At 42.6% G+C, this 15,106-nt stretch overlaps 1 protein-coding gene across 1 annotated transcript in view; it reads right to left on the reverse strand.

Moving 5' to 3' along the window:
• Positions 1–15,106, reverse strand: part of LOC111933754 (vesicle-associated membrane protein 2-like) — a 48,922-nt gene that overhangs the window by 10,172 nt on the left and 23,644 nt on the right. The window contains exons 2-4 of the mRNA XM_086843467.1: positions 7,305–7,422; positions 2,829–2,987; positions 970–1,021 (exon numbers count right to left, since the gene is read on the reverse strand). Coding sequence (XP_086699593.1) covers positions 970–1,021; positions 2,829–2,987; positions 7,305–7,422 — 329 coding nt within the window. The remainder of the gene's footprint in view (positions 1–969; positions 1,022–2,828; positions 2,988–7,304; positions 7,423–15,106) is intronic.

Raw genomic sequence — 15,106 nt, forward strand, 5'->3', positions numbered from 1 at the left:
CACTCTGGTGCCAGCATTCATAAGGCTAATAAAGTGTCACATGTATCTCATTCCATTCAGTCATGTTTACAGGTGATCCTGTAAGCTTTCTTTGCAGGAGCAACAGGGGAAAATGGAAACATGCTGAATACCAGGCATGTAACTCGAGAGCTGGGAATTAACTCACAGCCACAGTCTGGCCTTCTGCTGAGTCTCTTCTGGGTTACTACCTGCATTGTGTATCTGAAGAAATCTCCCTCTCAGGAGTCAATGCCATATTACAGTTATGTCACCTAGCAGCTGCTGCTGACAGAGGGTTACATAAATGAAATGTTCAGTTCCTGTCATTACGAGGCCCCTGAGTCCCCAGCAGCACGACTGCTATTATTCATTCATTGCCAACTTCCCTACAACTGCGTGGAATGAGATGAGAAAGGAAATCAGTGAGACTTTGGGCCATCTTTTAACAACGTTTGGGCATTGGAGGTGCAAAAGGATCTTCAGAAACACTGACATCTCAAATTCTAGCTGGTGTGGTAGAAACCAGCACCTACACACTTTTAAAAAATTCATCAGATGCCTGTTTGCCTGTGTGCCTTCCCCCTCTTTTTATAGGCATGAGGTGTTTCAGGAATTACTGCTCTTAGTAGGAAACACCAGGACTGTGGCACTCATCGTAACGAAAGCAAGATCTCTAAGACTGCATAAAAATTTATTTAAAATGTAAAAAAGGACAGCTTTTAATCCTAGGGAAAGTTATGTAACGTGCTAATGTAAAAAACATTAAATGTCAGCAAATTCTGCCGATGTGTCCAGGGAGTTTGAAGTAATTCTCACTATAAAGGCACAACACTAGAAGGGAAATTTCACAAATTAATCGGTTTAAATATTTTATATCCATTTTTTTGTTGCTTTGGTTTATAATGTATTAGCCATTCTTAAGTCACAAGCTACTGAGATCATAAATAAAAGAGAAAATGAATTACTCACTTATAATTATAATGAGAATGACTGCGCATACTACACCAAGGATGATCATCATCTATAAAAAGAAAGTTATAAGAAAGACAAAGTCAGATTTTCACATGAAAGACATTAACCCCTCAATTTTTTTGTTTTTGCTTAGTGACTCATTCCTCATACTTTTAACTCTTGTAAACACCTACTGCAACAGACTTGCTAAGGCCCCAAATTTACTGTCAGTTTTAAAATCAACAATGGAAGCAGCTTCTTGTCAAAGCTGCCCAGCTCTTGCCTGTGAGCTAAAGATGAAGTGAGCAACCTCAACCATCCCCAGCAGTAGAGAAAAGCTCGATTTCCAGAGTAAAACAGCTCCAGTGGCTGGGTTCCCAGCACACAGCACGTTTTACCAGAGTCACCTCACCCCTTTCCCCGCGTTCCTGGGGTCAGTGGAGAGGCAGCTGGAGGAGTCTGAAGCCCAGCAGCAGTTTGGTGCTGCTGAGAGAGGAAGCCCAGGGCATCCAGAGCAGCTCCCAGCACGTTCTCCTGGACACAGCTGCCCCAGGAGCAGGTCCAGCAGAGACAGCTGTGCACACACCAGCACTGGGATGGCTCAGGGACCCCACCTGAGGCTCACTGAGAGCTAAGGAGCCCTCCAGGGATGCTGCAGCCCTGCTGCCATCATCACCCCAGTGAGCAGAAAGTGAAAAACAACAAACACGGGCGTGGTTCCTCCTAACATGAGGACAGAGCCAGCCATCGGCTTGCAGGAGGTTTTTTATATATTTTTTTTTTAATTTCTTCCCTCTCTTTGCAGAATTTGGGACCCAGAGGAAGGACAGGGGGATTGATTGCGAGGATAAAGCAGGAAGGAATGATGAGGAAAGGAGAATGAGGGTAGGTTTGAAGGTCTGATGTAGTTCAGTCACATGGGTGAACCTGTCTCAAAATCTGTGTAGCTCCCAAAAGCCCTGCACTTCAAAAAGCCAGGCCTATCAGCTGGGCAGCAGCTTAAAGAGGCCCAGAGGACCTGCTCAGCTGAATTCCTAACCTAGATCCTTTTATTCCTGGAGTGTTTTTACATATAGTTTACCCAGAATATTTTGTATTACTTTACATTTTGTAGCACTGTGACTGCAGAGCGTGGGATTCCCCCTTGGGAACGGGTGGTTTTGTTTGACTGGACATAAGTGGTCAGCAGGAAAGTTGCTATTGAGAAATGGAAATGAAGCAGAACTTTTGGCACAGTGTTCATGTTGGTGGTGCATGAGTAGGAAGAAGCAAAGATGTGAGTCTTAGAAGAGTAAGAGGAGATGAAGTTTCTGGGTCCAGAATCCACAAATACTGGAGAAGGTCTGAAAAAGGAGAGTGGGATTTCCTCTGCTCTTGGGAAAGGATTAGACAGCAGAGAAGGCAGCTGGTTGATGGAAGTCCTGCTCTATCCTAACCAGCCCACTCTTTATAAATTTCCTCCCTTCTCACAGCAGTTTGTGGGACCCAGTGTCGGGTATTTTTTATTGTTTACCATCCTGAAGGAAAATCAAATCAAATCAATGATCCCCACGAGGAAAAATCTTCTTTTCTCTCACTGATAGAATTTGCTGCACCTGATCAGGTTTTGTGGGTCACACAGAATTGCCATGGAATTTTTTCCCATGCCTATTTGAAGCACCAAAAGCTGTATCTACATTTTATGGGAAATTATGAGTCCTAGCAAAGACCAAAGTTGCTTGCTTGACTTCTGGAGCCTCAAGGTCAAGGCACCTCTTTCTCACCTTGACTGGAAGAGATGACTCAGAGGTACAATCCTACAGGCAAAGTCCCACTAAATGCAAGTGAGAGCAATTCCTGCCAGGAAGCCATTCCCAGCAGGGATTTCTATTCCTTACCTTGCAATTTTTCCACCAGTATTTCCTCTTCAGTTTGGCTGCACTGGTCTCAAACTGCGAGGCGCCCGCTTGCAACGCGTCCGCCCGGTTGTCGAGCTCCGACAGCTTCTGGTCCCTTTCCAGCACCTTGTCCACGTTCATCCTCATGATGTCAACCACCTGTGGGGGCACAGACACACGTGGCACTCCTCCCACAGGAGGGACACCCCGCTGTTCACAGCCTGCAGTGCCACAGCTCACCCTAAAGCCAGCCTTTGTGGTGTGTGATGGCATTTCCCTGGGCACTGCCCCAAAATCCCAGCCTGGGGGAGCAGCACTCCGTGAGCCACACTGTGTGGGTGCCCTTTGAGGTAGGGAATGAAGGGACATCATGAAATGCCACATTCACTAAAGTATTTGATTTCTTTTATACAGATACAAAAGCCTGAAGAAGATCTCTGCACCACAATTTGACATTGCTAAGAGCCAGCCATTATTTTCCTTGTACATTGAATACCTTCCTTACCTGAAGCAGAGAAACCAGACAAAGGCCACTCTAAAGGGGGAACTTTATATAACTTTTTATATATGTTTATATATAAAACAATCTTCTCATTCTGCAGATCTGGGCAAGATGACTTCTCAGCTATAATCTGAAGTCTTGCTTGAAGCTTGCTTTTACTGGAGCAGATTCAGCCCAAGGGGTGGCAGAGGGCTCACACCACCTTTATTGCACAGCCAGCACACAGCAGGCAAGGACTGCTCCTGCATGGATTTTATACATTGGGTAAGGTGAAAATCCTCCTCTAGCCAGGCAATAACTAAATGGAAACCCTGTAGAAATTCACCACGAATGGCAGACAGTGTCACAATCTCAGCAAAGCTGTGTCCAATTTTTCTAGCAGTGAATGAGGCTGATTGCCTGTTAATTCTCATGCTCTATACCATGAAATTCCACGTTATAAACATTTAATAAAATTTAACTGTTACCTGCAAAAATCCAGAGTTATTTAAAAGATTATTGATTATTTTTGATTATTGATTATGATTTGATTATTGATAATATTCATTATTGAAATACAGTGAGATGAAATTGGTAGAGAAAGAATCTTTAACAACTGGTCACAAAATATTTGTTTCACTTGTCCACCAAACCAAAACCAAAATGAAATCTTTTGGTCAATCAAGATTTTCTAACTTGCTTTTCCAACCCAAAACCTTCCCAGCACTCAACTTCATATAAACAATAATAAGTTTTTTTAAGTATTGATCTCTCAGCTAGTATTTAAAGTTGAATTTTACCTTGGTACAATGATTTGTAGTGAAAATTTTAAATTATTTGAAAATGCTGAAACAAAATACTATTTCCTACCCATTCTCTCAGTTTTTTGGGGATTTTGTTTTTTGTTGTTTTGGTTTTAAGTTGTTGTTTTGTTTTGAGTTTTTGTTTGTTTGTTTCCCCAGCACTACCTATCGAATCTAACCCAGCTGCACTGAACACTTGTCCAGGTGAGATTTCATTCTCCTCAAATAAATAAATGTTTGCCTGGGCCTTAAAAAAATAAGCTCTACGATGTCTAGAGGAACCGGGTGGGAAAACCCAAGAGATGAATAGCTGAAATACTCTGCGGGCATTGGTGTAGCATTAAAAATATCAGCGATTTCCTGCAGCCCCAAAGTTTCCTGCTCTGCCCAGGGCTCTGCTGCCACCTGCGGGAGACCAACAGGGAAAGAAAAGAGCTGGGAAAGATCGGGGAGAAAGGGAAAAGCAATTTAACTTATTTATTTCATCTTATTCGTTTGTATTTATATATTATAATTTATATTTATTTATATTTAATAAATATATTTATGGTACTGATGCCTTAGGATTGTTGCCTTTATGTTTTTCAGATCCTGAAGTGCTTCAGGGTTATATCCTAAAGCTCCATGGCCTGTCAGCTGCTGTTCTCCTGATTTATTCAGATAAAACAATTCCTCTGGGCCAGGAACCCAAGGACACCCCACAGCCTCAGGCCCTGAAAGAATAAACAAAAGTGAATTGGGGGAGCAAACTGGGGGTAAATGACTTCATTAGCTGAAGCTGGAATTGGAGCATCAACCCCTAAGATGGAAATGGACCAAACTTGTAATTGTCTGAGAAACTTGTGACCATCTTCCAGCTTGGGTGCAGCCTCTGGGAGGTTTCTGACTGCCCAAGGTGTGCCTGTTGAAGGTCTTCAATAAACACCTACTTTATTTTCTTATTTATTCTTATTTGTTGTCCAGCCTCTGTTCTAGGGAGCCACCCCAAGGCATCAGCACAACAATTCACCAAGGTGGAATGTGCCAAAATGCACACACAGGGTAGATCACATAAATAAATTTACAGACCTTGCAAGTTAGCATATAACAAAGATGACTCAATAAGAGGCTTAAATGAATGTTTTGACATCTCTAAAGTATTCCCCCCCAGATGGGCCTAGTTTTAGTTTACAGGATATGTTTTAGAGGAGGCTTTGGTATCTCAAGACACTGTAGGGTTTTAAGATGTTTGGTCTTCTGGCCTAGCAAAGTAGCAGGACTATGTTAAGATATTAAAAAATTACAAATATGCATGTTAAGGGTATTGAGAATACATTAAAAGTATATAAAAAATAATAATAAAAAAACCACCCTGATCTCTCAGAGTTACAAACCAGTGTCACCCCAGAGACCTGGCAGTGCTGGAAGGGCCAGTCTGCCTCCCTTGGCTATTCCTGTATTGTGATTTCCCTGTTAAAAAGGACCTGCTGACCAGGTGCTACCAACTCCAAACCCCTGAAAAATCCTTCCCTGAAAGTGGTTGGGCACTGGAATTGTTTGTCCAGGGAGGGGTGGGGTCACTGTCCCTGCAGGTGTTTTAAAGCAGCCTGGAGGTGGCACTCAGTGGTTTAGTTGATGAGGAGCTGTTAGGTTGTAGGTTGGGCTGGATGATCTTAAACATCTTTTTTCAGCCTAGTTCATCCTGTGACTCTGATTCCAAATCGACTCTCAAATGGAAGGCAAAACCCCCACAAATCCTGAATTTCACCCACCTAATCCTCAAGTCCAGGAACTACTCATTGTCCCCTCATACTGGGCAGGAGTGACTGCCAAAATTAAGTCATCATCTCCACGAAAAGATCAATTTTCATGGGTCTGAGTGAGAAGAGTCAGAATACAGTGTCTTAAACACAGAGCAGGGGTTCACTATCCCCACTGATGCCATCTCTGATGAGCTGCTTGAACAGCCCTATGTATCTGACAGGCATCACTCATTTTAAGATAATAAAAGGCAATTTTTATCAACTTTTAGTTGTTTTTGTTGTCATTCACACGAACAAATACAGGACCACCATGATGTAACATGTTCAGGACAAGAAGTTTATTTCATTATTCTGACCAAAGACAAAAGCTAAAATGTAACATTCCTTTCCCTACTGGAAGAGGAAATAAAGAGATAGAGAACCTAGCCTAGGCGTTTCTGCAGGCATTTCTTCAGCCAGAGGATGCTGTGAACACTCTGAGCCCCAAAAATGGGGAGATAGAAAGTCACTGCTCCAGATTTTCCACAAAGAAAAGCTTCTCAAAAAGACAAAGCCCACTTAGACACATGTATTTAACTCATTTAAGAATGCATTTGAGTCGGATATTTTGTGGTCTTCTCTACTATCTTTACAGCATGCCCAAAGCTTTTAAAAATAGGGGCCTTTATGCATGTAGGTAGATATTTTCTAATGTGTATTCTATCAAATTGGCATTTAAGAATGACACAAGCTCTGCACACTCCACCACAGACAGTAAGCAATGAGTGACTTCAGGCTTTGGAGGGGTTTATTTTATTCTTTCCTTAATAGGCAGCACACAGAAGCACGCAGCAGGTGTGTGAGGATGCTGCTCCTGTCCCTGTGGGACACTCAGGTGCCCATGAGCAGGGTGTGCTCGCTGTTCCCATTCCCAGAGCAGCTGGATGGACACTGCCATTACAGCCAAGAATTACTGGATCCAAACTGGAACAGGCACATGGTCCTCCAAGATCAAGAGAAGGAGAGGGGATTTGTTAAAGATGCTGTTATGACATCATGTGTGGGTGCCTTTCATTGGGATAAACGGCGATGATTAATCAATAGAGCTGTTGCTAACGAGCACCGCCCTCGGTGGCTCAGTTCAGTGCTGTTCATCTGCCTGTGAGAGGCTGAAGGTCTGTGACACAGCCTGTGAAATTAGCAGCTAGCCTTTAGGAGTGCAGGAACACACTACAAGAGCTGCTTCCACTGTGACATTTCCTCCTTACCAGACTGACTTGGGGGAATCCCTGAGCTGGCACCAATGCCCACATTTAATCTGCAGAATTGTTCCTGGAACAGGGATATTTATATTCAGGAGCTCTCTTGGACTGTCTGCCTCCTTTGACAGATCTGATTTCCTAGACCCACTGCTTTCAGATGTGTCCACAAGGGAGGAAGCCAAGCCCAGCAGCACCCTTGTGGCACTCACCTCGTCCACCTGGGCTTGTGTCTGCTGCAGCCTCTTGTTGCTGGACACGTTGGTGGCAGGAGGGGGCCCTGCAGCCCCTGCAGCACCGCTGGGACCCTGGGCAGAAGCTGGAACAGACCTGGAACAAAACGAGAGAACCTCAGTGACCAAAACCATTTTTACTTGTTCACTTCGCCTTTTCTGAAGCTCTTAAAGTACCCATCTCTTCAAAGAACTTCTGAAGTTTCAAAGTAGCTTCTTCTTCTTCTTCTTTTTCTTCTTCAAAGAGCTTTTCCATTGTTTCAATACATGTTTTCCATTCCTGGATCACAACCCTACTGTTCCATTCCTTCTCATACCACAATCAGTTTTTACACTATTTCTTGGTGGGACTTTATCAAACTCTTTCACCTGCCTTGCTGCTTTTTTAAACAGTTCAGATTATCTGCACTAAATTAGTCCAATGGCCAAACTGACCACTGAGTAGCAGGGCAGAGCTTATGTCCCATAAGGACACCCCCTCTGCTCTGTGTTCAGACTTCACCAAGCAAAGATAAACGGAAGCAAACAACCAGAAACAGAAGGAGATCAAATCCATCACAAGCAGAAGGAGAGGAGGAAGAACCAGGGGGTGAGAACTGCACACATCTCTGGCATCCAGCAGTGCTGACCCTCCCCAGTGCTGGTCACCAAATGCCCCACCAGGGCAGCTCCAGCATATCCACAGCTCCTGGCTGAGTGTTTGCAGCTCTGCTGTGAACAGAGCCCTGACCCTCTGCACAGCAGCTCTTTGCTTCAACACTGCCTTTCTCCAGGTTGCTCTATAACAAAGGACAAAACAAAGCGTCCTGAAAATCCAGCAACAGATCTGGTCTGTCTCAGGGTACCGAGTTTGTGCAGACACATCACCCCAGCAGCCTGAGCAGGGTCCCTGAACCTCAGCCAGCCATCCTTCACAGCCACTCTAACCTGTGAAACCCCAGCTCTTCTTTCTAGGGACCCCTCTCCCTCCTTCCCACAGGGAAATCAAACCCTTCCTGGAGCTGCAGAGGAAATCCCTGAGCATGTGAACTGAAAAATATCACAAATCCCACTCATGCATTACCAGTGCCTTCCCACAGTGACAGACTGAGAGAACACAGTGTTTCTCTGTGAATCATTCCCTTCTACATCCTGGGCTCTGATTAATGCTGCTGGAATTACGGCCTCATTAACACACTGTCAAAACGCCTGGGGGCACTACAGCTAGCTCCCCAAGGTACCTTAAGCTGCAAAATTCAGTTTGCCAGCATTGCCTGAGGGCTGAGGTCCCTGGGGGCAGCCCTGACCCTCAGGAGCTCCCAGAGATGGAGCAGCTGTTTGCAGAGCACTGCTGTGGCTTACCCTGCAATTCTTACCTGGGGTGAGAGCATCACTGGTGAGCTCAGTGCTCATCCTCCCAGCACCTCACTACTGAAAACATAAAAACCAGATGCTGCTGCCAGCTGCAAGGGAATGACTCCACTGACAGCCCTGGGCCAGCAGCCCAGCAGGGTTTGAGCTGTCACAAAGGATCCAAAGCTGACTGCAATGCACAACACACACCACACAAAACAAGATCTCCCTGGAGCATCAACAGCCTCAAAGGGAGATCCAGGTACAACAACAGAGCTAAAACTGGAATCTTAAAACTTCTTTGCAGTTAAGGAAGTAAATTGGCATTTCCCCAATCAACACAAGCAGAATTTTTTCTGTGGAAACACCGTGTCACTACTACAAACACCAAGAGAGCTCCTCTCTTGAGTTCTGGCACTGTTGGAATCCCAGAGACTGCCCAAGAGGAGTATGTGAGAAGAGTTTTTCCCTGCCACATGTTCTGCTGTAAGCAGAGCTTATAAATTCAGTGATGTTCTTGGTCAGAGGTACGAGATAACTCCAAAGCCTGGAGCACTGCCACACACCTTTTCTGCCAAGTAATTCTCTTTCTTTTTTTGTGCCTCCCAGGCTGTCCTTAAAATGACTTGATGTACAGTAGACACTTTCAAGGTTGTTCTCCTGCAGCATTCTTACTGCCATCTAATTTGGTTTCAACTGCATTTTTTGGGTCTTCTCTGCTCCCTGCACAAGGGAGGAAATGATGGGAAGAACGGGTGTTTTTCCAGCTGCCCTGACCATCCAGCAGGAGTTACTGCAGCCACCAAAGAGAGATGACAATCTTTATGCTAAGGCATAGCAATTAGCATAGCCAGCTTAATTAATCACCTAAAATCTAATCCAAGTTTTTTGGTAAAGAGGGGAACCGAAGGCCTGCATCACTTGAAAGCACAGACATTCTCTGTGATCTCATAGAGCAAAAATTCTAGAATTAAAGTCCAGCCTACATTTACATAATTCTTCCTGCATTTACATAATTCTTCTATTATTGCCTCTGTACCATGTCATATCAGCTTATAATTTCTCAGAAGTGTTATTCAAAGAAATTCATGCAAAAAAATATTAGAACTATGTTGTAGAAGCTTCCTTTTGAAATACATGAAGCATCATAATGTTAATGTATAATTTCTCATGGTCTGGCATGATTTTGGGGACTCACAAAAGAATGCAAAATCCATATAAAAGCCCCATCACTAGGCCTCCAGCCATCAGACTTGTGTAGTTTTTTTAGGAAAATGAAAAAAAAAAAAAAATTACCATTGGTGCTGAGAACTGCCATTCCCAAGAACAAATCAAATTAATTTTGAGGGAGGAACAAAATCCTGTTATTGTTGGTGAAAAGGGGAATGAATCCCTAGCAAATACTCTCAAATGGCAGCCACTGTGTGACATCAGAGCACAAGGCAGATTTGGATCAGCCAGCACACGAGCAACCCAGCAGAGCAGTGCAGGCTCTGTGCTTGCAGCCACCTCGGAAAAAACACTCAGGGACTTTCTGAGTGATTCAGCAAAATGGTCTCAGCTGACTCAGACATCCTCAGCTCTTCCACTTGGGCCTGAAACTGGCAGGTCAAATTCATGACTAAGAGATTTGTCATCTCTCCGAGATGTTTTGGAAGCAACTTGCTATTTAGATCTGACAATTAAAGGCAGCTGCAACTCTTAATTAAAAGAGAATTGGAGATAGCCAGTGTTACTGTTTTGCATTTCAGCACTGGCTGAAAAAGCGTTAAGGAGGATTGTGTGTCTCATATTTTGGGAAACCATCTGACACACGCTTTCATTTTTGTTTGTAGAGTGAGCTACACAGCAGAATCTTTTCTGCTGGGCCAGGGGAGGGAGATGCAGGGTGCAGATACCAGGAGGATGCCAGGCCACCACTGTGCCCTGGTACAGTTTATATGAGGACCTCCAAGGCTGCTTTCAGCATCTTCTTTTATCCATCCAAAGTGCTTTTTAAAGCCTCCAACTGCAGGACCTAATCCCTTCAGAGTCTTTATCCTAGCAACACTGCAGTAAGCTGAGGAAAAGCTGTTATCCCTGCATATGGCTGGAAACAGGTACAGGGGGATGAAGGGGCTTCTCCACACACAGAGCAGCCCAGCCCTCTTCACTGTCCTCCTCCTGCTCCTCTCCAGCTCTGACTCAAGTCTAAGAACTATTTCTAACAGCAGGAGTTATTTTCTCTCCCTCAGACTTAAACCAGTGAGGAACACAGCTACAGCTGAAGGCACATGGGAAGTGAGACTCACATCAGCTTTAGGGGTGTCAGCAGCTCAGGGGAGGGGCACTGAACGTGCATCAGTGCAGCAGATCTCATTAATGACCCCTACCAAAAGTGAAGCTAAGCAGGCAATTTTTTAAGAACCCCAGTCTGATTCCTCTTTCCTCAAACCCTTTCCCTGTTGTTCAAATAAAACAAAATTGCACTGCCTCTCTTCTATTTAATTTATTTATTTTTACTGCTCAGAGATCATATTTGTGCAGTACACATTCACTATTGTAACTTATGTATATTTATGACACTTTTCCCATGTGGACCCCTTCAAAAAGCACCCACCCATTTGGGCTTCCCTGTGGAAGTACAGTCTGAAGGTCTGTGGGGTTTTATTTTATTTACTTCTAGACTAGCTAAAAAAGCTTTCTAACCAATCACTGTGGCCATGGCAGGTTTGACACAACCCTAATAAAATCCAGTCTGATAAAGAGAGAAGACTAAAATCTTCTGTGGTCATCTATTCACTTGTCACCACTCAAATAAATTGATATTTAAACTCTTTTAGATTCTGAGCCTTCCAGACTCGAGTCCTTAACTGTACAAACTTAGCAACAGCATGGGCCCACCACAGTTGTGGCTGGACAGTCGTGTTTCTCTTTGTGTACAGGAAAGAGACATTAATTATCCATCCCAGCACCTCCTACCATATTTTTTGGTCTTCCCATAGTGAAATGGGGTCGTGTCAAATGGCAGGTCCTGTTACTCTTTGAAAACCACACACAAATTCTGTCAGCAGAGGTGCAGAGAAACTTCTAGCACCCCTGTGAAATGAAGTGCTCTTCTCACAAGTAGGTAATGATGTTCTCTGCCTCTCTCTGTTCTCTCAGGGTGAGAGGATGCTCCAAAAGACAGCCCTGGCTAGAGACCATGACCTCCCCCTTCTGAGATGCTCTCAGTGGGGTAATTTGCTTTTCAGTTCAGCTGCCCACTAATTGTAGTACGTATTTCAGGCTTCCAGCTCATCTCTCCCCCTCCAGTTATTAGCCAGCCTGTTTTAGTAGGCAAGGTTTATCCTTGTTTTCCTTCCACTGATCTCACTTCCACAGGGGAAGCAAAAAAGAGGAGTACAGAAAGCCATGATATCATGGACCTGGCTGGGCTGAGGAGATAATCAGCTGATTGACAGAGGAGTGTCACTGCTGGGCTAGTGGACATTGGCACACTGCAGCTGGAGGGATTTTCAGGCTACAGAAAGATGTGTTCAGCCCTCTGAGACCTCACAGAGGGAGTAGAATTAGCTCCCAACAAAGGCAAACAGGCTGCCTTCACTTACAAGGGAAGCATCACTGCTTGAACAGAGATGTTCCTCTTCATTGTGCTTTTTTTTCTGTCTGAGTCCTTGTGTTCAGTAAAAATGTGACTATTGACAAGTAAATGGCTACAGACTTAAGTTAACTCCATTCTGGGACTATCAAATTTCAAATTATCCCTCGTGCTATTTGTAATAGCTGGGTAATGAGTAATAGTGAATTGATGATAGAACAAAACCCCACATATAAAAGGAATTAGCATTTGAGATGTCTTCATTTTGTGAGGAAAGATCTGCTTTGAACACAGCTCTGTTCTCAAATGTGCTTTTCATGTATTACCAACAATATTCTACAAGGACTCTCCCTTATTGCCAAATATTTACTCTGATCACCAGCCAAAGGATAATACTCCACATTTAATGTCCTGGGAACACATTTAATTAAATATTCCCACTAGTTTATTATGACTGCATTAACCATCTGGTGTGCTAAATATGCACACAGAGGAAAAGGAGAGGAACCCTAAGACATCATCTTTAATTTGATCAACATTTGTTAAGTTAGTAATGACCAACTGATTTATCTTCTCTGGTATCTTCCTTCAAGCCAAATGAATGTTGCTTACCAACTTTAAGGATCAGTGGAAAATTTGATCTACAGTGATATTTTTAAGAACATTCTTTCATAATTTTAAGCCACTTGGATTTATGTACCTGCACCTTGAAAACTTTTTCATAAACACTTTTTGCTCTGTATTACGACTGTGATGTTCTTGTGTTTCCTTCCCTACCAACAACAGAGAAATATTTTTTATTTGCACATCTTCATTTTCAGCATCTATAATGCTTTGTTAATTTAGAAACATTCCAGCTTCTGGACACTTTGCTGCTGGAGGCAATAATGAGGTGGATCTCAGTCTCTGTCCACGCTGTTCAGCAGGACAGAGCTAATGCAGGTTAGTGATGCTGAGCTCCTGGATCCCACTGCACCAGCCTCCTCTCCACATCTGCAAACATGCAGAGCACCGAAAAAAAAATAATCCAACCCTAAAGTAAATCCCCCTTTGAGGTAATTTCCACAGACTGACCTGTCACTTCAGCAAATTTTAGTCCCATGCTGTGAGTTTTTTTCTTAGAAAAGGGTTAATTCTTTTTTGTTTGCTGATACAAAACTAATTATAATCTTTATACTAAATGAGATTTATTTTTATTAGAGAATGAAAGCAAATACAGGTGTAAGCAGTAATAAGAAACCTTTCTCTTAATACTTATACAGATGTTAACATGATATTGTAAAAAGGGACAAATGTGATTTATTGTTTTCTACATTCTGCTTGTTTCAATTCATAAATTGCTTAATCTGCATCAGGCTGCTTTCAGATAGAAATTAGTTTAGAAAAACATATGGAAAATCATTTATGTGATATGTTCATAATAGTTAATAACTAAAATCTATCTTCAGTGCAATGTCTACACAGAAAAATACCAAAACACTGTATTGCACTGAAGTCAGTTTTCAGAAGGAAGTGTTACCTCTAGTTCCTGGGCAATATTGATTGCACCTTACATTAATTCTTACAAGATTTCAGAATTGGCAGGTTTCACACTCCTGTAATAATTTCTCTTCTCTAGCTAAAAGAACACAAACTTCTTTTTTTTTTATCTTTTTATTTTTTTTCGTGCTCTTCATTTTGTTAACCTTCAGTTATCTGGGTTATGATGTGGGCTAAAGGCAATAAAACTGGCACAAAGATCAGGTCTGTGATCTAATTTTCTCTCAAAATGGTTACTATTTCAAGCCAGTTCAATATAGATGAAATCTAGTGTATGTAAATGAAGACACTGATACAAAAAAAAAAATAAAAATCAGAATTTTCTTTCACAGAAGTTCCTTGTGCTCCATTACCCCTGCAGTCCTTATGTGAATGTGGTTCATCTGAGCTGAAGTGGTCCTCAAATCCCTGAGAGCTCTTGGTTTGGCAAGGTGCATCCTGTCCTGCACGCTGAGGTTGCACACCTGATAAAACCTGAGCACCACAGCAAGAGGGGCACTTTTCTCCCTAGAAAACTTTATTAAAGGAATTTTAGTTTGTAAATAGGAAAATGCTTCTACTGGGCATAAGAAGACACAGCCCCCCCTTCAGCTACTGTGACAAAACCCCAACAAACCAAAACAAAGCAGAGATCCAGCAGAGAAGCCAAACCCTGGATAACACAAAGCCTTTCTTTTTCTTGCCCTGAGTTACTGATTCAAAATCAAAATTAGGGAAAGAAAAAAACTGATTGCAAATACACAAGTCTGGATTAAAGCATAAAACACCAAAGTGAGAGAGAGGAAGCCTAAGAGAACAAAGCTTCACTCGGTGCCTTGGTGAGACACATCTGAAACAAAGCGAGAATAAAACAATAAATGAGTCACTATCATTGCTGCCATTTCCTATTGGGAGCTAAGAAATGCAATCTGCCTTGATAACAAATTATAGGGCAAAGACATAAATAGCAAACATGTTGCTAGAGAAATGTTTCAAAAATTCAGGAGTCTTAAAGCTAGAGTAGATTTGAAGGTGTTTTTTTTGGTATTTTTATTATTTTTTTGTTTTGTTTTGTTTCTTGTTTGCTTTAAAGTCCCAGAAATACCAAAACAGCTAAAGAAAGTCACATTTCCAGCAGCAGTGAAGAGTTTTTGTAGCCTGTCTATATATATGTGCTACTGCTATTCAGTGGCAGCTTCATCACAGATAAACTTCAGAGGGTAATTACCACCTCTACTTATATTAAAGCTTAATTATCAGGAGGCTTGTTAAGTTTAAATCTTGTCTAATTGCTTGGCCAAGAAAACTGCAGTGAATATTTCATCCCACCTATTCATTACTTAAATATCAG

Source organism: Cyanistes caeruleus, chromosome 10, assembly GCF_971803275.1.
Source record: "Cyanistes caeruleus chromosome 10, bCyaCae1.hap1.1, whole genome shotgun sequence".
NCBI lineage: Eukaryota > Metazoa > Chordata > Aves > Passeriformes > Paridae > Cyanistes > Cyanistes caeruleus.